General features: G+C 43.6%; 1 protein-coding gene across 1 annotated transcript; it reads right to left on the reverse strand.

Moving 5' to 3' along the window:
- Nucleotides 1-19,601: 19,601 nt before the first annotated feature.
- On the reverse strand, nt 19,602-20,676 carry IER5 (immediate early response 5). Its single transcript, XM_026669239.2, is given in 2 exon segments — nt 19,602-20,279; nt 20,282-20,676. Coding segments are annotated over 2 exon segments (822 nt in total). The 5' UTR covers nt 20,561-20,676; the 3' UTR covers nt 19,602-19,736.
- Nucleotides 20,677-24,197: the final 3,521 nt, after the last annotated feature.

Genomic DNA, 24,197 nt, shown 5'->3' on the forward strand with positions numbered 1-24,197 from the left:
GCCTGCAGTTTTCTTGGCAAGATTTCAGAAGTGGTTTGTTATTGCCTGCTTCCCAAGTCTGAGAAAGGGTGACTGGCCCAATTGGCTTTATGCCTAAGGCAGAACTAGAATTCACAGTCTTACAGTTTCTAGCCTGTGGTTCTGCCTTAGTCAAATTGTCAAAATTTAAGTAGGGTGAAATTAACATACAGCATTCATCCTTAATCTATAGCTACTCCGGCCCCTAAGCCAGTGGAAAAGGATTAAGCATTACGGAGTTGTCATATAATTTAAATGAAGAATTCCCACTGCGGAGTCCAAAAGCCTCAGGCAGAAAGAGACTCACCATCCAAGTCTCTGCACATTTACTCAGAGTAAATCCCACTGAAGTCATTGGGGCTTACTCTTGGCTTAGGGTGAACGAATAAAATTAGATCAGTCTGTTCCATAGACACGCGGCTTCTTCCAGTAAACCTCATCTAGGACAAGTCATCTGCTGTAGCCCAGCCTCGGGAGGCCCTTGGAAAAATGCCAGTCACACTACTGTACATCCATCTGACTATGAGAGACTGGAACATTAATTTGCCTGCTGGAAATTAAAATGGAATTTGAGATGCACCCTTCAGGCAAAGGAGCTCTGCTTCGTATTCCGTGCAGAAGATACAGATTCTTCCAATCAGCTGGAAAACTAGGAGAGAAAAAACAACTAGCAAGGAAAAGGAATAAAGAGAGATGCATAAGGAGCTGGCCCTGAAAGTTTTTCTTCCTTTAAGTGGAACCATAGGCCACTTTTCCATTAAGTACTTAAAGCAACTTCAAGTGTCATTTCTCTCTCTCTCCCTCTCATCAGTGGGTATGGCTACACCCATGGTAAGTGGGTGTATGGTACATCCACTTACCAAGCCACTCTGGACCGCTAACAAGAGCATCCAGTACAAGGATAACAATAATAAAACCTAATAATGCAAAACATACTGCACCAGCCACCAAAGGCACAACGTGGTATTCTACAGAGAACTCATCCAATCTCCTGGCCCAGAGCCTGGGGGAAGAATCAGATTTCCAGGGCCTTGTTAAAGGCCAGCAGGGACAAGGCCAACTACATTACAAGGAAGAGGTTTTTCTTAGGGGAGGTATTATGACAAAGAAGGCATACCTCACTGGGTCTCATAAGATGGTGGTAGTGTTTAATTGATGGGAACCTGAGCACCCCAATCCTGTCATATCATATTAGAAGAGTAGAGACTATTGAAATCTAATGCTCCCACAAATAACCAGGGTCACTGAAGGGCTTTAGAGATGACCATCAGCACCTTGGATGATACCAGAAGCCCATCAGTAACCAGGGCAGCTCATTCAGAATTGGTATCACATGGACATTTAAAGGCGTGACTATCATACTATCATGCCACTGCATTCTGGACCAGCTACAGCTTCTGAGTGGGCTTCAAAATACAGCACATTGCACTAATCCAGGCCCAAAGTGACTAAAATATGAGTAACTGTGCATAGCCCCACCCCCAAATCCAGGAATAGTTGTAATTGGTGCAAACAAAAGATGGATTGTGCAAAGGTCATCTAGTCACAGCTGCTAGTTGCTCTTCCAGCAGGAGCCACATCTGAATTGTGCACCTTTTACCTCTGGAGTAGTGCCATTCCATCCAGAAATATTGATGGAAGGTTTCAGAGATTGTTGGTTGGTACCAGAACTCCTAGCCTTGACTTGCTTTGGTTGAGACTAACCCTGTTCCTCCCCATCCACACACTCAGAGCCTCCAAAAACTTGAGGGAGAATCTAGCAGCATTGTTTGGTCAATCTGAACTGAGATATATGACTAGATATTAAAAGCATACGGATACCAGCTCCATGCTACTGGGTAACCTTGCCAAAAGCTATTTCCTCCTACCATGTCAAATAGAACTGGTCCCAGAGGAAGGAGGAAAACTACTGCAACTCTGCCTGTAGAGCTATTGAGCTAACTCTAAGTCCTTGAGCCCATCCAGAAGGATTGATAGTATCAAAAATCTCCAAGAGATCAAGAAGGATAAGTACAGATGCACTATTGCCAAGCTATGTCCAGCACTGAATCCTGACTAAAATGGATTCAAATAACCTAATTTATCCAGGATCCTTGGAAATGGAAGCCCAACTATCTCCTTGGGAATAATCCAACAGCATGATTTCAGCAAATCCCACCTGTGATGGTTTCTTGAGCAGGAAACAGAATGCCACCTCTTCAAGAATGAATTTTCCCCCCATTTGAACAAAGACAGCTGAAACAGGACAATTCCTGAAATATTCTTAGGATTATAAAACTTGGTTAATGTTCCTGCCATAATGTCCGAGGCTCATAGGGAGTGTTAGATCACTCCAGGGCAAGTATGGTATAAATCCTTTAGAGACATGAATCCTTTGAAATCTGAAGGTCTCAAATCATTAATTGCTGGAAACCAAGAGAGTGTTTTTTTTTTCTGCCTGGGATCATGAGAAGCAGATGTAGAAAATATGCTTTCCAAGGAGCCATGGGAGCTGGCAATCTTAGTAAGAAGCTAGAGAAGCAAATAGAAAGCTACTGCCAGCGTAGTTTGTGCACCCAACCAAGTTCCTTGTATATATGCTACTTCTGGCCAATCTCAGCAGTCAACAAAGTCCTTCCGTGGGAAGACTCAAAAGCAGCTCCATACATCTGGGACCCCATGCCAGGGGACTCCAGCTGCAAGATAATACAATGAAAAGGTGAAGCAGTGCAGAATTTCTAGGGAGCCCCTTTTCCCTGAGCCTCTCCCTCCCAAGAGTAATTCTGATTTGATATTGAAAAGAATTCATTCTGTCTCTGTCTGTCTCTCTCTCTCTCTCTCCCTCCGTGTGTGTGTGTGTGTGTGTGTGTGTGTGTTTGCTTCTTCCCTTGTGTAGTGCAGGTGCAAAGCTCCAGGCTGCATGTGTATTTTCTATTATTTCAATGCATGCATATTTATTTCCCTTTCTTTTGTGTGGAGTGAAAGGATTGGGGTTACCTCCACAAAGTCTAAGAGCGCTTTTACAATAAGTTCTGATTTCTGTGCCATCACAAAAAATCTGCATTTTGTTTAGAACTTGCCCATTCTTCCCCATTTCAGTTGCTCCTCCAATCCGCAGCTATGGTTAAAGGCACTAGGGACAATATCTGGTGCAGAACTGTGAACAGGTTATCTTATTACACCATCTTTAGGACTTGGGAGCCAGACAGCTTCACCCTGCTCCAAATTGTCAGAGGAATGTGTGTGTGTGTTGTTAAATGAATACACCAGAAAGGTACTGAAAACCTGGTTTGAAGCAAGGTACCAATTTATTTCATTTCTTTTCTGGATGGAAGCAGTGGTCCCCAACCACCAGGCCCCGGACCGGTACCGATCCGTGGATCATTTTTTACCGGGCCGCAAAGAAGTGGGCGCCGCCATCTTGCTTCGACGGCACTTGAGAAAGTGCTTCTGGGTGAGCTTGTCGGTCGTCGGTTGAAAAGCGGCGTTTGGGTACTGAAGGAATCCTCGCGCCTTAGTTTCGTCGAGGGGGGGGCAGCTTCGAATGAAGAGCCGTCCCGATGGCGGTGGAGTCTCGCGTTAGGAGGAGATTAAGAAAGAGCCTGAAAAGCCCATCGACAAAAGTACAAAGGAGGAGTTGAAGGTGGCAGGGAGAAGCAGGGGACGGCTGGCCGGCCGGTTGCTTGGCTCGCCTTGCCTTGGTCGTGCGTGCTGATGCCGGTACCGGTCCATGGATCATTTTGTGATGCTGGTACCGGTCCTTGGATCATTTTGTGATGCCGGTACCAGGCCGTGGGACAAAAAAGGTTGGGGGCCATTGAGCTAGAGGACTGTTGCTGCTGTTGCTGTTGCTCAGGACTTGCAAATATACAGGTCAGGGCACTGACTAAATGCCCTTTTTTGCAGGCATCTATTGGCCAACTGGAGAGCGAACACTGATTGGCCCACTGCATTACCAGTGTTTTGAAGTCTGCAAGAGAGACAGGTCTGTTTCAAACTGTCTGAAATGGGACCGATAAGCAGAAAAGAAGTGCCCATAATGCTTGTCCTTGCACATCCTTATCTTTTCTTGCACCCACAGAGGGTCCTGCTATCCAAAAATATCTGATTTGGGAATCTCATCATCAGACAAGCACCCAGTTCTGACAGTGAATGAGGCACACCAGACAAGAAGATTGCATTTTGAATTAGGCTAGGCCCCACAAAGCTTATGCATATTTTTATTTCTAAGTATGAGCACAGACATCCCTGAATGTTCAAAGGTGTAAGAATTAATTGCAGAGAATATAATGCAGATGTTCTATGTCGGTATACTTTGGCTGCTGTCCTTGTAGCTGTCACTAAGGGATATGTGTGCTGATAAACAAGACATTACAGGTGCCGGCAGTAGCATAAACTTCACTGTCCCCTTTTCCAAACATACAAAGCATCTGAACAGAACCCTCTCACCTGCAGGGCTTTGCAAAGAATTCACACATTTATCAAAATATCAACTTATGTACTTTTAATGCATTTCCACCTGTCAACACTTACCCTATAATCCCCTTTTAAAAAACACTCTGTGGAAGGCAAAGATTATTATCCACATATTGCAAGTGGAGAAAGGGGAAATTGAGGACCAAAAAGAGTAACACCTGCACCTTCAGGTGTGTTGGGATTTCAGCTCCCAGAATTCCCAGTCATGATGGCTAGGCATTCTGGAAGTCTAACATCTAAAAGGCACCGAGTTGAAAAAGTGTTAAAGTACCTGAGAGGCCTATGAAACAAGGCAGGTCTAGCTAACAATAAGTCATATTCTTAAACCCGGATGGGCACCAATGGTTTCAAAGGAAGTGTGATGACCCGGAGCGTGGCACAAAAGGCAACACAGTCAAATAAGCAAGAAGAGTCCCTTTATTATCTCCAACTTTGCCCCCAATGTCCAGGTTACCTTCGGCTGGAGAAAAAAACTCTTCCAAGAACAGCCTTTAAGTGGAGGAAATTCAGTCCAAAAACAAAGTACATACAAACTGTAACTAAAAGTCCAAACAAACCACGCTGCAGTAATTAACTTGACAGGGCAGAAGGAATTGCAGACTTGAAAACACAGCAAAACAGATACAGTTGGGAAGTCGCCAGGAACACAGATAAGCTTCGATGATACCAGATAATTCACGATTTGCTCCCAACAACTTACTGTGCACAGCTTCCCTTTTTAAACACTGTGTTCCCAGCTGCAGCTAATGAAGGGAATCAGGGCCCTTTCCTCCCACATAAGCCACACAACTCACGTTGCTCCCTTCTCCGTTCTTCCCTGTGTGCCCTAGGATGAAGAGGGGGTGGGCCTGGGTCTTCCTTTGAATTCCCTCTGCCTTGCTCTAGCTTTCCCCTGCTCTGCCCAGCCGGACTTTGCCTTTCCCCAGTTTCTTCCACAACCAACAGAGCCACACTCCCACATCCTGTCAGCTGTTCAGCCTCTCCCTCCGAATCAGATTCCGACAGGGGCATGACAGGAAGCTGGAATAGCCCAGTTTTTCACAAACCAATGAAACCACAACAAATTCATGCTAAATCCTTCCCTGAATTGTGGCTTCCCTCTCCCAGGTTCCCTGTTTTGATATTTAACTCTCAGAATAAGGCCAGTACTGTTGCCACTTGGCTAGGAGAAAAGTGCTTGGGAATGAAGCTACCTATATAGACAAAAGAGACAGCATAGAGAGCCAGCTGGTGTAGTGGTTAAAACACCAGGCTAGAAACTGGGAGACCCTGAGTTCTAGTCTAGCCTTAGGCACAAAACCAGTTGGGCTAATCACTTTCTGTCTCTCAGCTGTAGGAAGGAGGAAATGGCAAACCACTTCTGAAATCTTGCTAAGAAAACTGCAAGGATTTGTCCAAACAATCACCTGGAGTCAAGACTGATTTGAAGGTGACCCCCCCCCCACCTTCAAAGGGAGATAAACTTGGTGAGGGGCAAAAGCCTTTTCCCGTCCTCAGATATCCTCCTTTTTAATTTCTTACCTTCATATGCACAGTTCTGTAGGAAGTTAGCACCCACCCCTCTCCTAGAAAAATGAAATATCCTGGGAAATATTAAAAAGGCAGAATATTTCCCCTAAAAAGAGTAGAAACTCAGAAGCAGAAACTCACCTCAGAGAGACAGAAACTCAGCTCCCCCACCTTTGCTAATGGGCCATTAAGGCCTAGGCCAGAGTATTCTACATAATAAAGGCCTCTACCCATCTCACCACCTGGCCTGGGAAGATTGTATCAGCCAACACTCAGGTGAAGCCATGTGGTCCAGACAAAGCCTACAAAGTGAGCTAAGACCCCCACCCCTGGGAGTCTGACAGCCAATGGGATATATTTCTTGCACAGGAACAGGAAACACTAAGGTGGACCCCAACAGAGGGTATATAAGGGTCTCTCAGCATCTTGGCCCGCCCTCCTTTTCCTTCTTTCTTCATCCAGGGCACGTGATCCTGTCCACCATTAAACCATCTTTCCAAACGGCCTCCACGTTTCCAGTGTCTTTTCCCCCACTTGGAACTGAACCCAGAAGGATAATTCTTCCAACAGTTCCACACTTAACTGTTGAAGACTAGATTTAACTGTAAAGATCTGCTTAAGAGCCTTGTTATACTTGCAACTGCCTGATCCAAGAAGGGAGGCTACACATTTGCGTCAAGGACTCTCTAGCCCACGCGACATCTCATCGCCCATATTCCTTTGCTGAGAGCAGTTTTATTGCAGTTGCAATGAAAGCTCCATTGTTCTTCCAATCCTAGCAGTCTTTCCTTTGCATTAGACATGTCTGAACCTATCCTTAGGCTCAAGATTAATCCCCTCCAAAAACAAAAATGACAGCTGAGGTCAGACAATGTTGGCAGAAAGCGCAAGAAGAAGAAGAAGAAATCCCCAGGAAGCGTTACATGCTCCCCAAGCAAGAATGATAGCTGCAAAGAGCAGATGGCTGGGTGGTTTTTTTTATGGCTGTGTTAATAACTGTTGGCAAGAGAACCAAAACCTCACTCGGCCCCAGTACACATGTGAAGGCAGGGAATACACAATGCTAGTGTGTGCCAAAATGCAGCATCTTTGCTTTTGAACAAAAAAAAAGGGAGGGAGGGAGGAGACTACAGAGCTATTGTTTGCTTGGCATCTTGAGGTCACTTTGAAAGTTGGAAAGCAACTTGCCAGGAGTACCCCTGGGTAGCATTACTTGAGGATTAAAATCCTCACTGTTGGCAACAACAAACAGGTCACTATGTAGATGGATGCTACTGTGTTTTAGAATTGTTTGCTTGACAAAGATAAAAATTGGGGACAGGGACTAAAATGTTTCTCTCCCACAGATATAAGCAGTGTAACCTGGAATACTGCAAGAATACAATTTCTCACTATTTATTGTATCTGAAGAGCTCATCTGTTATTGCGCAACAGAAAACAAGGCAAGTTTCTGGAGTGTTCAGGTGTGGGTGGGTGTTTCAACTATTTTAATAGGAATTCAATTATGTTCTGAACATACTCAAAACCATAGAAGTGGTGGTAGACTTTAGGAGAAACCCTCCCATACTACCACCTCTTACAATACTAGAGAACATAGTATCAACAGTAGAGATCTTCAAATTTCTAGGTTCTGTCAAATCTCAAGACCTAAAATGGACACCTAACTTCAAAAATGTCATCAAAAAAGCACAACAAAGAATGTTCTTTCCGCGCCAACTTAGAAAGCTCAAATTGCCCAAGGAGCTGCCGATTCAGTTCTACAGAGGAATTATTGAGTCTGTCATCTGCACCTCTATAACTGTCTGGTTTGGCTCTGCAAACAAACAAAACAGACACGGACTTCAACAGATAATTAGAACTGCAGAAAAAAACAATTGCTACCAACATGACTTCCATTGAGGACCTGTATACTTTACAGACCCCTCACATCCTAAACATAAACTGCTTCAACTCCTACCCGCAAAACAACGCTACAGAGCACTGTACACCAGAACTAGACACAAGAACAGTTTTTTCCTGAACACTATCACTCTGCTAAACAAGCAATTCCCTCAACACTGTCAAACTATTTACTAAGTCTGCATTACTATTACTATTAATCCTCCCATCCTTCCTTTCACCCATTTCCTCCCATTTATGATTGTATGACTGTAACCTTGTTGCTTGTATCCTTACAATTTCTACTGACTGTTTCCTAGTATGAATTGATTGCTTATTTGTACCCTATGACTATCATTGTTGTACCTTATGATTCTTGATGAATGTATCTTTTCTTTTTATGTACACTAAGAGCATATGCACCAAGACAAATTCCTTGTGTCTAATCACATTTGGCCAATAAAGAATAAAGAAAGAAAGAAAAGAATTCAATTGATCCTGCTATGTGACTGTTCCTACCTATTCTTTATCAATTAATGGGATTTTGGCTCGTACGCATTATGTTTCTAAGGTGGAACTACCAGTACATACTGCAGGATTGTGCTGCTGAAACGGGGTGAAAAAAAATGGCAATTTGGATGGCAATTTGGATGCTTCCATTTAAGACTTTCAATAAGTACATCACCTAGTTTATCTGGAGAAAAAAGTCAGCTCCAATGACATCAGGCATTAGCTGTCCATACCTCTCTGCTTCTTAGGAGCCAGCCAAGAAAATGTAATTCCTGACCACAAAAGTTTGCCCACCTCTCAGTTTATTATTTTGTGTAAATCATCCATGGCTAATTCAATCAACTGTTTAAAAAGCAAATATTTACCATGTTTCTCATAAAATAAGGCCGGGCCTTATTTTTTTTTTGAGCCCTGAAAAAACGGCTAGGCCATCTTTTCAGGGGTGACTTAATTCCCCCCCTTTCATCCTTATCTAGAGCGCCCCGCGGGCAGCCTCGCCACCAGCCGCTCCTAACAGGTGATCATGGAGAAGCGCAGAGAGCTCCCTACTCCCACCAAACACCTTTGCTGCAGACCCAAGACCTTTGGCACCTGCTGCTGTTGCTTTCCCTTCTGCCCATTCCGCCGCCACCTTTGGAGCTGCCGCTTCCGTGTTTGGAGCTGCCGCCGCCATTTGGAGCTGCTGCCGTTTGGAGTGCCGCCACCACGTTTGGAGCTGCTGCTTCCGTGTTTGGAGCTGCCGCCGCCGTTTGGAGCACTGCCGCTGTTTGGAGCACCACCGCCATTTGGAGCGCCGCCGCCACTCCAAACATGGCGGCAGCTCCACGGAAGCGGCAGCTCCAAATGTGGCGGCGGCACTCCAAACGGCAGCGGCAGCTCCAAACGTGGCAGCGGAATGGGCAGAAGGGAAAGCAACAGCGGCAGGTGCCAAAGGTCTTGGGTCTGCAGCAAAGGTGTTTGGTGGGAGTAGGGAGCTCTCTGCGCTTGCCATGATCACCCGTTAGGAGCGGCTAGTGGCGGAATTGCTGCCAGCGGGCGCTCCTACGCAAGTCCCCCACCCTTCCCCCATTTTGCATGTTTTAAACTAGGCCTAAATTTGGGGGGAGGGGCTTAATTTGATTTTATGCCTAGAAAACATGCTGGGTCTTCCTATTGGTGGAGGCCGTATTGTTGGAGAAACACGGTAACATAATTCCTTATCAAAATTCCTCCTCTGAACTAGTTTTTGCCAAGCATGTTTCTTATTTAGAACAGGATTTAGATTATGAAAATAGTCTACCACTATTTATTTCATTATCAGCTGCTTTATTTGACGCAATACACTCCTGGATTAAAAGACAGTCTACCTGACAAAAAATCCTGATAACTCAACTTTTGGGTTGAGCAAGTCACAACCATTGCAGGCAACTGCAAGGAGAATCCCAGAGCCAATAGCTTTATTAAAGCTTACAGATGCCTCCCATGCATTTTCATCAAAGGGAAATTTGGCTCCCTTTTAGACCTCCTCCCTTTTCCATTTCTGATTCCAGCTGTTTCCAGGCTAAAATCTGGCACACAATGTCCAACGAAAGGAGGAATCTTGCTTTGGGATTCCAAATGTGCAATGCTCCATATACTAAACAAAAAACAAAAAACACCACCAACAACACCCCCAACTTTGTTGAGCAATTTTTGAGAAGTTTACTCCATCTGGTTCATATAGAACTGGAACTGACATAGGAACTATGGCAAAATCCAGATTGCTTGTTTAGCAAAATCAGAGTCAATCTCATTCTGTTCTCAAGCAACATCCTGGAAAAATAAGCACTTCCTTCCATTCTCTGTGCTTTCCTCTGCTCTACTCCATTCTACCTGACTCCTTCTCTCCCTGTTTCATGGTTCTTAAGCACGTGATCTTATTTTGCTTCCATCTGAGCCTCTTTACAGTTCACTTCTAGATTTCAATTCAGAATTAAGTCCTACTGAGTTTAACAAGTATCACTCCCTCCCAGAGAAATCAGTAGAGGATTTCATATTTACTTGCCATATTTAGTAAATTGCCTTTTTGCAAATGAACAGCAGCTGCTTAAACAGAGGGGAAGATGGAAACATTTTGACCTGCTCAGATTTCTGTTTCTCATTAGGTTGCTTTGCAGCAGCAGATGGGTTCTAAACTGTGAGAATAGGACTGAGACTACCAATCAGAAGCAAGGCGCCATTTTCTTACTATCCTCAATCAGGACCCCATTACTCCTTCCTGGATTGGTTCACAGACTGGCCCTGTTTGTCTGACAGGAGCTTAATCCAGCATCCAAGTTCAAAAAAAAGAAAAGGCTCCCACATCCTGAATTGTAGAAAAGGGAGAAATTCAGTTTATAGAATGTGGAAGGTACTCTGAAAGCACAGGGGTCAAGAAAAATCTTCCATGAGTACACTTAAGTTGTATACTCAAAGTGCAAACATGTTTCTTAAAAATGGCAGATTAGTTCTATCACAAAGATGAGCCAGGGATTGTGTTAAATCCCAAAGTGCTCTGAATCTATCTGATCTCCGACGGAACTCAAACATATGTCCCATTGATAACAATGCAAAATAATTGCCACAAATTAGCATTCCTCAGGCAGGGAAGCAAACAATATTAAGTTAATGAGTCAACACAATGATGGATATCTCTATGGATGTAGTATGTAGAGGTCTAGTACTTTTGGAAATCCCAGTGTGCTTTTAGCTAATTGGTTAGCTAAAATTCCCTAACCCTAATTTTTTTTTGTATAAAATTGCCCTCAAGGTGACTAATAATAGTAACATACAAAATAAAAGAAAAATTAAGAAGACAATATTAAAAACTGTAGAATAAATATAACATTTGCAGCACGTTTACCACAGCTAACATAAATTACTTAATGAGATCAAGGACCCTTACTGCTAATAGAATTCATCAGTTACAGGCTCCCCTTGGTAGGCAGTTCCAAGTCCTGGGAAGTTCCTTGAACTTTACCTAATAATTATACAGATGTAGTCTTTTCTAAAAGTCTTAAAATCTGGCTTGTACAGAATATAGTATGATCTCAGGTTGAATAAAGTTAAGCATTCAGGTCAGGCTAATCATGGGGTTGAAACCAAATCCAGAATCAAAAACATTTCTATTTTATGTGAATTAAGCTTCAGTTTGCTGTTATTCTACAAAAGGCACAAATTCATTTAAAACTTAAATTCTTCACATTTATCTGGAAAGAAGAAACAGCGGGTTCCTGGCATTTTAGGAATACTATAAACACAGGCGTTAACCGAACAATTTCAGAAGGTGAATGGATTTGATGACCTTTATATATTTCAGTGTGTGATCAATATGGAAAATAATACTAATGGATTTCACATTGTGGGATTAAAACCCTACCTTTCCTTTTTCTCTACCCAGAAAATGTTTTGCTTTGGGGAACAAAAGGCATGCTAAAGAGCAAAGGGACAATATGCTAGCATTCCAACTTGATGTCCTTCAAATGTATTAGCCCACAAAACAGACAGCCTTGGACTTTCATTCTTTGGAAGGGTTTAAACAGACTGCTGGCTGGCAGTCTGTTGGGGTTTTGCATTCCTCCAAGGCCCCTTCTACCATTTACATTTTATGATTCTAGGAATATCTGTTACCCTTAACCAGCACTGTGCCTGGATGATATCAGGCTGGGAAACTCCCTTTTTTTGGGATGCCAAGTACAGCATACATTAACCCTAATGCAGGCGCATGTAGCACACTGTACATTTCTGGAGAAAGGTATTTCTTTCCTTCCATTGATACATACCATTACAAAGCTCTTGTATCAAGCTAGCTGAGATCCCGAAGAGAAGCAACTATACTGCAAAATAGAGCTACATCCCAAAAATTTTAATCTCGTTTAAAATGGCCAAAGAACCAAACTGAATCCTGTCCAGACACTGACTCTCCATCTCACCAGTCATTCTGAAAGTGGCAGCAATGTTTAACCACGGTCAGATATGGCCACCTTAACCCATCCACAGCTTTACTGTCATTCTGATACCTTTAAAGTAGACAGCCAGATGTTTTTCAGTAAACTGCTGAAATATTGCATATTTCGGAATGCAGGCCCCTGAAGTTTTTTTTTTCCCTCTCTTCAACAGTCTCACAAAATTTCAGGCTGCTGAGATAAGCCATAGAGATTTATATAGTTTGTATTTTTCCCCAGCTGGTCACTTAAGGTCATGTCTTTCCCAATAATTGTCCCTAAACACAGCTTAGTTACATTTTGTGTAATTCCTTGCTAATTTTCTAGCTTTGAGCTTTGGGGAGAATTGTGGGAGGGCATGGGAATGTTTATCCAAAAAACTATCTAGAGCAGGCTTGTCCAACCCGCGGCCCACGGGCCGCATGCGGCCCAGGTCGCCTCGTAATGCGGCCCAACGCCCACCCCAACCTTCATGAAAGATCCAGCGAGGAGGAGGGGGAGAGGCAGGCACGAGGCAGGGCGAGGCGAGCAACAGAAAAGGCGGGCAGCCGCAGCCCAAAAGTCCCGCCCCGCCACCTCCTGCTGTTGCCGCCACCACCGCTGCTGTATTTGCAGGAGAGGTAGGCACGAGGCGGGGTGAGGTGAGCAACAGAAAAGGCGGGCAGCCGCAGCCCAAAAGTCCCGCCCCACCTCCTGCTGTTGCCGCCGCCGCCACCGCTGCTGCTTCTGCCCCCGTCGCCACTGCTGCTTCTGCCCCCGCCACCGCTGCCGCCGCTGCTGCATTTGCAGGAGAGGTAGGCGTGAGGCGGGCGAGCTTTCTTCCCCCTCCCCCCACCCCGCAAAATTTGGCCGGAAAATTATAAAATAAAAAATAAATAATTATTAATAATAAATAATAATTTTATTTTATTTTATTATTTTATTAATTTAATTTAATTTAATTTAATTAATTATTTAATTTAATTATGTGCGGCCCAAACCAAATTTTCATCTTCTAATGTGGCCCAGGGAAGGTGAAAGGTTGGACACCCCTGATCTAGAGATACATTGCTTCAGAACATGGAAGTTCTGCTTGTGTAAATTTGATATGGTGGAACCTTTTTCTTAAGGCAGGCTGTTGTTTCAAGAGGGAGGGAGGGAGGTTGAAGGCCGCAAAAGCAAACAAAGAACCATTGGACCATTTGTGAAAAAAAATCTACATTTCCTCTCCATGCCAGTTTTTCCATTTGAAAAATCAGAAAGCATTGCAGTGTCTCCCACAATAAGAGTATAACACGGGGAGTCTTCCTTTGCTTCACACGTAAAAGAAAGATTCCTCAAAGTTACCAGGGCCCTTGATGACTACAGACACATCCATGGATTTTTCTTGGTAACAGAAACAGCCAGTTTGATCTAGTGGTTAGGGCACCAGGCTAGAAAGCCAGAGTTTACACATCACCTTAGCCATGAAAGCCAGCTGGGTGACTTTGAGCCTCATTCTCAGCCCAACCCACTTCACAAGGTTATTATGGTCAAAATAGGAGGAAGATACATAGGATGTTTGCTACTTTGGGTTATTTGTAAAAAAAATAAAGATGGGATATAAGTAAACAAACAAACAGCATGGGAACAATTTGCTTCTGTCATATTTAGGGATATTTGCAGCTATTCATTTGAGTTTGCAAATAGGTGTCTTACTGGATTCCTAGCACTAACTAGAATCTGCCTGTTTAACAGTCACCTGATCATAGGCCTGTGTATAATACATATTTATTTTGTTCATCCAAAGTATTTTTAATCTATTTCTACATTAGGCATACAGGTCTTTTGTAGTAAATAACTAAGGTCTAGTTCAAAGTTTTGAAACTCTTCAACTAGAAATGGTTGTCAATTTTCTGGACATCAAAGATGCTTGAGGTACTTCCAGATACAAAATCACCATAGCAGAGAAGCTGAAATGGAAGAAATCTCTCAGCCCAAGTTATTTCAGCCTTCAGACACAAACTTTTTTAAGAAATATAGGCAGGGGCCTTTTAATCTGAGGACATTTTCCTTAGCCTAATAGCACTCTTATTTCTCAAAAAAGTAGGCTTGCTGTAATTAACCTGGAAGACAGTCATAATTTATTATTATCATTTTAATTTTACTCACTCTAAAGAGACTTTCTTTGTTCAGTTTCAGTTCTGTTGATTTGTTTACCTCTCATGTGGAAGTAGTTTCTCATTCATATTGTAATTAGATTCCTTTGCTGCTCTCCCTATACTTTATTTATAGCAACCCAACTTTAATCTTAATACAAATCAGTAACTTTTAAATCAGGGGTATTCAACCTTGGCAACATTAAGACCTGTGGATTTCAGCTCCCAGAATTCCTCAGCCAGCCATGCCAACTGGGGAATTCTGGGAGTTGAAGTCCACAAGTCTTAAGGTTGCCAAGATTGGACACCCCTGCTTTAGATGAAGACTATGGGTCACAGCATTCCCACCCATAATAACCAGGGATATTTTGGTGGTGGTATCCAACGTAACTGGAAGACAGCAGGTTAGGAAATCCTTCTCTGCCATACAAAAAGAAGTATTTTATTCCACAGCTGAAGGAAAATGTTCAATTAAAGATAATCTCATCCAAGTACTTTCCAAACATATTATATTACAGATCTTATCATCCATAACCAGCAGAATTCATGAACTTGAGAGTAACAGCTAAGGTCATAGGCAGATGAAGATAAAACTGAAAGCAGTTGGGGGGGTAAAGGTCAAATATTAGCATTATTAGTGCCATTTGGCTTTAATAATTTACACCCCCAGATTTCAAGCACATGCACATACAAATCAGAAAATCAATTATAGCAAGAGCAGATAAACCTATTTTGGTGGAATGATATTTACTCTTAGTTAATTGGGTGGACCCTTTTATTTCCTCAGTATCCTTGATCATTTCCACAGAAGAAACTCCACCTTTCCCAGTTATTGTTAGCCTCTTTTTTTCCATATTCACAGTTGAATAAGAAACCTGGCTGAGAATTCTTATAGCAGCTTAGCCCACTTCTCATTGCTGTGATACTACAGATGGGAGCCTGCCTGAAGTTCTCAACATTTTTAACTAGTCAATAAGGCATTCTGGAGAAATCCAGCTAACCTCTCCTGCGCCACTATTAAACAACACAGTAACACAAAAGCAGAACATTAGAAGCAAACCATTGTATTGCAAACCATTTTCTTTTCTCCTCCAAAAACAAGAATGGGACAAAGATGTCCTGAGATGTAAATTACCTACAAGTGTCCTTTCATTCAACCCTCCATTTCAAAGCTAGTAAAAGGGCAAATGGACACATTAAAACATCTTGCATTTACCTAATTACGCATGTGTTTTTGGAAAGGAACCCTCCACAATATCAAACTCTCAGTACAGCTTTCCTCATACAGGTGCTGCCCAGATGTTTTGGATTACAAACTCAACTCAATTCCCAGCCGATCTGTCCATTAGAATGGTGGAATAAGATTTCTGGACATGATCTGAGATCCCATGTGGTTTCCATGGTTTCCTTTAACCAAAGCAGCAATCATCCAACTTTTCTTTCTTTCCTGCTGTTAGGGAAAAGTGTAAGCAAGTCACTAGCTCAATTTGTAATAGAAAACATTTTGCTTCTATTAAATCAGTCCTCCTTTCCATTAAGATATTCCATCAATAGACTGCTAGAATGAAAAATATGCAATGCCACTTTCTTTTCCTACCTAAAACCAAAGATAGCAATTAAAGATAGTTTACTTTTAACTTTTTGTTCTATACAGATAGAAATTATTTTACAAACATGACATAAACAGCCAGCTACACACACTCAATATTCTAAGACTTGAAATTTCTTCTGTTCTTATGGTTGCCACTCATTTTTCAATCTAATTGCACCTTTAATGGTAGTCTGGCATATAAAGATGCAGAGAAGGGAAGGAAGCTTGGGAAGGAAAAAATGTGAAGCCAAAATGTTATTTTGCAATTAATGTGTCTAGCTTGAGGATAGGACAGGGGTGGGCAAACTACGGCCCGTGGGCCACATCCGGCCCGTTGGTCTGTCCAATCCGGCCCGCCCCTGAAAAAAAATCGCTGGGCGTGGCATATTGCCCTGTGCCGCGTGGCCCCCAAAGCTGCAAAACAGTGCGGAGCGCTCTCGGGGTAGGAAAGAAAAGAACTTTGCAAAGGCCTCGGCTGGGAGTTTGAAATCACCTTCGAGTGCGACCTCTCCGAAAGTGAGTCCCCGCCGATCCCCCTTTTTTTTCCGGGGCTTCCAGGCTTAAACTTTGCAAAGGCAAAGTTTGCAGGCTGGAGCGTCTTCACGCCGAGGAGCGGGAAGGGTTCCGCCCGGCGGGTGGGCGGGCTGCTTAAACTTTGCTCGGGCGGCACTTTAAAAGCCTGCTCCCAGCACCCGAGCAACTTCCCAGCAACTTTCGGCTTCCTTTTAACTCGCGGGCGCTCGCGCCTGGCCCCGAGCCGCGCGGCGGAAGGGAAGCCCAGCGGGCGGGCGGGCTGCTTGGAGGAGGCGACCCGGCGGTGCTCCGGCAGCAGCAACAGGCAGTTCCACCCCGGCTCCGCTCAGGTGTCGGGCTGGGGCTGTCAGGAGTTGCTACCGCCGGCGCAGCTCCGTGCGGCTCCAGTCCCGCATTGCCTTGGGAAGGAAAAGGCAAAACCAGGAGCCGCTGAGCCTGAGCCTCCGGTGCCGCTGCTCCCGTTGCAAAGCACCGCCGCGGCTCTTCCTTTTTGCCTTTCCCTTCCTGAGGCAACGCGGGACTGGAGCCGCGTGGAACCGCGCCGGCGGTAGCAACTCCTGACTCGGCCTCCGAGGGGAGGGGAAGGAGGAGAAGAGTGGGGGAAGGGGGGGAAGGGGGGCGATTCCCAAAAAATCTTGTGCTGACCCGGCCCATCTGTCAAATTTTAAAAGTCAATGCGGCCCCCGAGCCAAAAAGTTTGCCCACCCCTGGGATAGGAGCTAAGAGGGGAAACCAAAATTATGCAGGGCTAACTTACCTTGACTGTCAGTAAAAAATTTTACTCTCTCAAATCTGAGTCAGTTTCAATGGCACAGATTATATTGAAATCAATGAGTCTTGGGCCATGGCTAGCTTAGAACCCAATTAATTAGTCTTTTGTCTGCACTTTTTCTTCATAATTTTTATTGAAAGTTTTAACAATAGAAAAAACAAACTAAATTCAGACAAATAGAGAATAATGAGTGCAAACAAAAAAGTACCGTATTTAAAGAAGTGGCTTCCAATCTTTATCACAAGTATACATGAATTTGAAAACTCTTCATTCCCCCCATAAGAATACAGACAAATCACTCTTCTTGCCTTAATCCATCCCTTATTTCTATAGATCCATAAATCACCAACTCTTCAGTCTGTCTCAGCAAAGTCAATAAATGGTTACTGTCCAGACTTTGCCTCATCTCTCTAGTCCCTCAACTCAACTATAATGAAACGTAAGTGCATTTACCAACTATTTCAGCAGTTGTTGAATTGGCAGTTGAATTGGTTTTTTTTTAGCTTATATATGAAGGGGTCCAGGAAACACGGCCAAGAATAACCCCACATCTGACATAACTTCTAAGAGTTGCCATGGCAATGAGACACTGTTAATTTAGGCCACCATTTCAGGTGGAGGTTCACATGAAAGGATATTTCTCTCAGATATATTTCTGCTCAAAAGAAAAATGCTAGGAATTCTAGGATTTCTGTTTTATTCTTTGTAACAATTAAATAAAAATAAAATGTTCCTGAGGTAGTTACAAACTAGTCAGTTTGCCTTATTTTTTCTATAAAGCAAACCTACTCAAGACAAGCACTCATTTCAAGGTACATGGCACAGAGAAGTGTAAAACTATTCTAAGTTGTGAGAATTCACAATGAAATACCTGGATTTCCTTTGGAATTTATATCCCTGGGGAAGTCTAGTAAGTAATTTTACAAGCTTCAAATCCCTCAAGGAAAGATGAAAATTAGTACTATTCACCCTTTCAACTTAGAGGCAAGACATTCTTCATTAGCCACATTTTGGATGATGTAGACAGCCTGCCCTGTGCCCGGTCAAATGAGCTGTCCTAAGTTTGGAAGTCTCAGACGGGCTTCCTCAGGTATCCTAAGTGGGAGAATACTTACACCTTTGAGTAAAGCTGTCCATGGTACCAACCTGACCTTCATCCATGTTATGCCGCAGATCAAGGAAGGGTAGCCATTCTCTTGATATGTGAGAAATTGGCAGTGATTAAAACAGCAATCCCATAAGGGACTTTTGAGAAGTTGATGGGGAATTCTGAGAGTTGAAGTCCATATATTTTCAGGCTGCCAAGATTGTGAAACAGTACTTTAGAGTACCAAACTCTTCATGGACAGAGGTATCCAAAACAGCTTCTAATCAACGTCAGATATAATTCCATCACATGAGGTAATTACTTGCATGTAATGAAGGCTTACCAGCAAAGAAACTTATCACATTACAATCTGATGTAAGCAACTCAGGCTCAGTTGTGGCTCCTGAAACATAATTCACATATTAAGTTTCAAATTTGCAAAATGGGTAAGTCAAGGACTATCATTTTCCAATTCCCATCCTAAATTATCCTTTAGAAAAGTACTCCATCCTAAATTGCCCTTTTCTAGCTTGATGCTCTCATGATACGTGGGTCTGTCATTAATCCAATCAGCACAGAGAAGTCTGTTCTACGCATCTGCTCCCAATCCTTGCCCAACTCCCCATCCCAGAAATGGCAGAAACACATGTGTAATGTAACAATGTCAAAATATTTTAATACGTGTCACACACGCCGTTACATTTCCATACAAAACACAACCAGAGAAAAGAGCTCACTGTACAAAACACCCATTAAGACCCACTTTTCCTTCAAGGGCCTTTGTATAACAAAGACCAGGAGCAATAGAAGTCCCAGAGAAACTCCCAAGCATAGATTTGTTCACAGGTCTCAGCAGCACCCCTCATCAAGACAGCCCTTACAGCACGGTGGGTGAGAAAGCTCTCCCCCTGGGGTCCCAAAGATCGTTTGAAGACTTTTGCAACTCACAGAACATGTTTGGCACGGTAGGATGACAAAGAGGTCTATTCTAACCTTCCCAAAAGCTTGGAGGTGGAGGGATAGAGAAAGGGGGAGAAAGGGAAGTTCTGGGCAGGTGGAAACAAGCTGAAATACTTTCATGCAGAGTGAGACACTGGGGCCAACCAAGGGACGGGAAGGGCAGCTGAGGGGGTTTGCTCTGTCTGATTGAGTCCCATCACCACGCCCGGCCTCCAGCCTCTCCTTAAGGAGGACAGAGCCTGGGACGACGAGTCCCCCATTCCTATCCGATTGGGGCTCCAGACGCCTACTCCTCCCTCCAGCGTCTGAATCCAAGCTGCCCCATATTGTGTCGCCGCGATCAGTTTGAGGAGGAAGGAGAAGTTCAGAAAGCCACAATCGCCGTACTCCAAGGGTTGAGGTTCCGCAGCACCGATTCATCGCAACAGATCTGCCCGGGCTCTGCATCAGCCCCTCCGGCCGCCGCCTCTTTCTCTTGCCGTCTTCCCCGCTGATTGCTGCCCTCTCTCTCCCCCCCGCAGGGCTTTTTGCTGAGTAGTCCCGAGAAACTGGAGCCGAAGATGCTGACGAGGTTGGCCACATTGCCCGTCTCCATCTCCTCCTCCTCCTCTTCTTCTTCTTCCTCCTCCCTGCGGACCTTTTTCAGCGGAGAGCTGCCCGGAGACGTTTCTGCCTCGGTCCCGCCATCGGGATGCACAGCAGCGATGCGCTTTCTGGAACAGTAAAGGGCAGGAGGAGCCTCGGCCGGCCGTTTGCAAGCTTCGCTCACGAAAGAGGAGCAGCAGCAGCAGCAGCGTGGCAACCGCGGGACTTCCCAGTCCGACGACGGGAGCTTCCGACACCACGGAGAAGTCCGGGGATCCGACGGCGGCAACATCGCCCGGGCCGGCGGCAGAAAGGCGCGAGGAGGAGGAGAGAGGAGGAGAAGAAGGGCAGCGGCGGGCGCCCTCCTTCCTCCCCACCGTCCCGGAGGGGGTTCAGTGCAGCGGCTGCCGGCGAGGGAGCAGCAGCGAGAGGCGTCGCAAGGGAGCCATCGAGTTCACTCAGGCAGACTTGCCGGGCGCTGCGCAGGACGAGCGACACCAGAAGATTTTTGTGCAATTTCACGCCGCCGCGTTGCCCTCGCGCGCTGTACATCTTGCCGAGCGAGATGCTGACGATACGGTGAGCTTCCAGCTTGCACTCCATGCCGCTTTTTCTGCCCGGGGGTGCGTGGCAGGCAACTTTCCCGCGGGAAATCGCCCGCCGGCGAGACACCCACTTTTCAACGGAGAGGCGAAGGAAGCCTTCCCTTAAAAAAAAACAAAAAACGTCGTGCTCGTGCACACGCGCACGAAACTCGGGAGGTGTTTAAATTAGCTGGAGCAAATCACAGCGACATTGCGGCGAAGAACCAAGCCCGCCTGCGTTCCGCCGCCGAATGCAAGCCTGTTCGGGACGCGTGCTTTTTATAGCGCCCCTCTGCGTTCCGGCCAATCAGAACCCTCGGACGTACCCGCCGCGCTTGAATCGTCTTTCCGCCAACCCCAAGCGAGCTGCCGGCGCGCGCCTCCTTTTTGCGCGCGCCTATCCCCGACCCTCGGCCAATGAGGAAGGTTGTCAAAGAAGCGCTTGTTGTGGCTGCCTTTTAAAAGAGCAACGCTCAAAACCCTCGTGGGTTCTTGAGGGGGGTTTCCGGTTCGCTTCCCTGAGGAATGGTGGCGAAACCGGGGTTTATCTGGACACGAGGGTTGGGTTCCGACCTTTATTTTGCGACAAAGTCCAAAATATGCGTAAATCCCGAGGCCGTCAACCTTATAGTTCTCTAATTGAGATTTGAGGCATTGATTTGCACGTGTCTTTTTCAATTAGGCGTAAGCACGCTGACCGTGATCCAGAGTTTGTTTACCAATAAAGCGGCATGGACGGACAAGTTTAGGACAAAACTGTAATAATTGCAGAATGACTATCGAAGGGTTTGCTATGAAGCTGCCGGAATATTCCTTTATTTCAGATACGCAGCGCTGGTTACTTCTTTTTCTTGTTAGTCCAACCGTCAACGGCTTCCCTCGCCTCCCCCAAGTTTTCGCTCTAAAGCCGCCTTTTGAATATGGAAGTGGCAAGTTAACCCTTTACTCTCACTGTAACACAAGAATAAAAATGCCTTTCCACAGAAATTATTCAGAGGAATAATACTGGTTTGGCATCATTCTAGGAAGGGCTTATTTAAAAAGATTTGAGCGGATTTTGTTACCTAGTTAGGGTAATGAAACATCTGCAAGAAAACAAGCTCAGAGAGCACCAAGGAGCCCTCATTTGTAATAATTGGACAAGCAAAATATGAATAATAAAGTTGGTTATATTTAACAATACATTCTCAATACATCTACTAAAGGGTCAAGAATATTTGGAAATCAATAGATTCCTGATTACTTTTTGCTTGGTTTCTTTTTGGATTGCCTCACTTAAGCTTGGGAGGTTCTAGAATGCTTGTCCCACTACTAGAAGCTTAGTAGCAGAGAGCACTGGATGACCATTTTCTCCCTAATGCTATTCTAATTTCTAGGGAGCCTCTAAAACAGATTTGGACCACTTTGTGATGATAATACAGATAGTCCTCTACTTAGAACAGTTCAGTGACTGTTCAAAATTAGAACAGCACTGAAGAAAATGGCATGACCATTTTTCACACTTACGACCCATGCAGCATTCCCATAGTCACGTGAACAAAATTCAGATACATGGCAACTGACTCATGAGATGTCCTGGGATCATGTGATCACCTTTTGCAATCTTCTGACAAACAAAGTCAATGGGGAAGCCAGATTCACCTGAAGCCATGTTACTAACTCTACAACTGCAGTGATTCACTTAACTGTGGCAATAAAGGTTGTAAAATGGGGAAAAACTCATTAACAACTGTCTCGCTTAGCAACAGAAATTTTAGGCTCAATTGTGGTCATAAGTCAAGGACTACCTGTACTGTGCCCAATCTTTTCCATTACATTTAGGAAAAGTTGTGCACTCCTAGACTAGTTTCTGAATGCAGTTGTAAGGGGTGGGCCTGTAGGATGTTAGTTCCAAGGACCAAAAAATCAGAGCTTTAACTTGTATTTGACTGCAATCCTCTTTAAAAGAGAAAAGTGGAATTTGAAGATTATTGTCCCTAAAGAACCAAGTGCCATAGTGATAAAGAACATACTTTACTAGGTTCAGCTGAATCACTAGGACAAGAATAGCTTAACTCAAGGATCCTAGACAGCGATAACATCATGCCTCTATTATTGTGTATGATGCTATCCTTATATTTGGTCTGCAAAGCAGTTAGTGCAAAATGCAGCATCAATGTACTGAAGCAATATGATAAAACTGAATTTCATATCAATTTTTTATATTGTCTAGGGAAGTACTTCATGATCAAATTATACACACATACTCAAACAACATTGATAAAGTTTTCCTGTTTCAGTAATAAAGCAAATAATTTGCCAATGACTTAATGGACTTTACACCCAAACTGCCTCACAAAAGCCAGATCTTAATCTGTTTTTAAAAAGTGGTCTTAAGCAGAATGGAGCCGTGTTCCACTGAAATCATACAACTATTTTTTTCTTATTAAATATTCCAATGCCATCTATAAAGTGCAGCCTAAATACTTGCTATCCAGATAATTCATTGCAAAAACCTATATGTATTTACCCAGAGGTTCAGTGGCAATTAAATCCAAATATGTGAACAGAGAATTACATTCTAAATGGGTTTTAGTATTTGTCTTGCTGACCAATACCACATTTCCTCACACATCTTGGTTTTTTAGCCACAACATTGATTTATTTTTCTAGGCAGATTTTATTTCTGATTTGACAAATGTACATAAACAATAGTAGTGAAGCTGGACATAACTTGAAAATAAGAACATAACAACTTACTTCTGAGAAGAAATGTCACCTTAAGTTATTTATAAAAATAATACAGTTTCATTTTAAAGCTTTTATTTAAATCCCTTCAGTAACTCACGCTCAGAAGAAGAAGAATAATAAAAGGATACCAGGCCAGAAAGCAGGAGACTGTAAGTTCTGGTAATGAAAGCTGGCTGAGTGAATCCCGCCAGGGGTGGGATTCAACCAGCATTTACTACCGGTTTGGTGATTACATTATTATAAATCACATATGTTGATTTTAGAAAATGTATATATTCTGATTAGCAAAATAGTTAAGTCCAGTAGGTTGATTTGCATGTCTAGGTGAGTTTAGAACTGATTGGAAATTCATATTCAAAGATAAAAGTGGAGTGATATGCCACAGGGTTTGGTTGTGGGCCCAGTGTACATCAACATTTTTATCAATGACTTGGATGAAGAACTATAGGCAATGTTTATCAGATCAGCAGATGAAATGAAACTGTGAAGCATACCAAATATTCTACAAAACAAAAGCACCATTTGAAATAACATTGACAAAAGCACAATTTGAAATACCGGTAACATTGACAGATTTAGAGAATAAGCTAAAACTAACAGACAAATATAAATGTTCTTTATTCAGGTAAAGGAAATAAAAAGCTCAGATATAGCCTAACTGATAATAGTATATGACAAAATTAATGTTGGGACTGAAGTTGATCACAACCAGAATATAATTTAGCAATAATGCACCTGCCAAAAAGGACATGCAATTTCAAGCTGTATTGCTCTAACTAAAATAATTCAATCATGGGAAGTAATATTTCATTTAATTATGTAGTGGTCAGAGTACATCACAAGTGTTGTGTCTGGTAAGGAGCTCCATATTCTAATAAAAGAGTCAGACAAATTTGAATAGGTGCAAAGAATGACAATGAAGATGA

This window comes from Notechis scutatus, chromosome 3 (assembly GCF_049901735.1).
Source record: "Notechis scutatus isolate UNSWTSFEM ecotype Mainland chromosome 3, rNotScu1.2, whole genome shotgun sequence".
Classification (NCBI taxonomy): Eukaryota; Metazoa; Chordata; class Lepidosauria; order Squamata; family Elapidae; genus Notechis; species Notechis scutatus.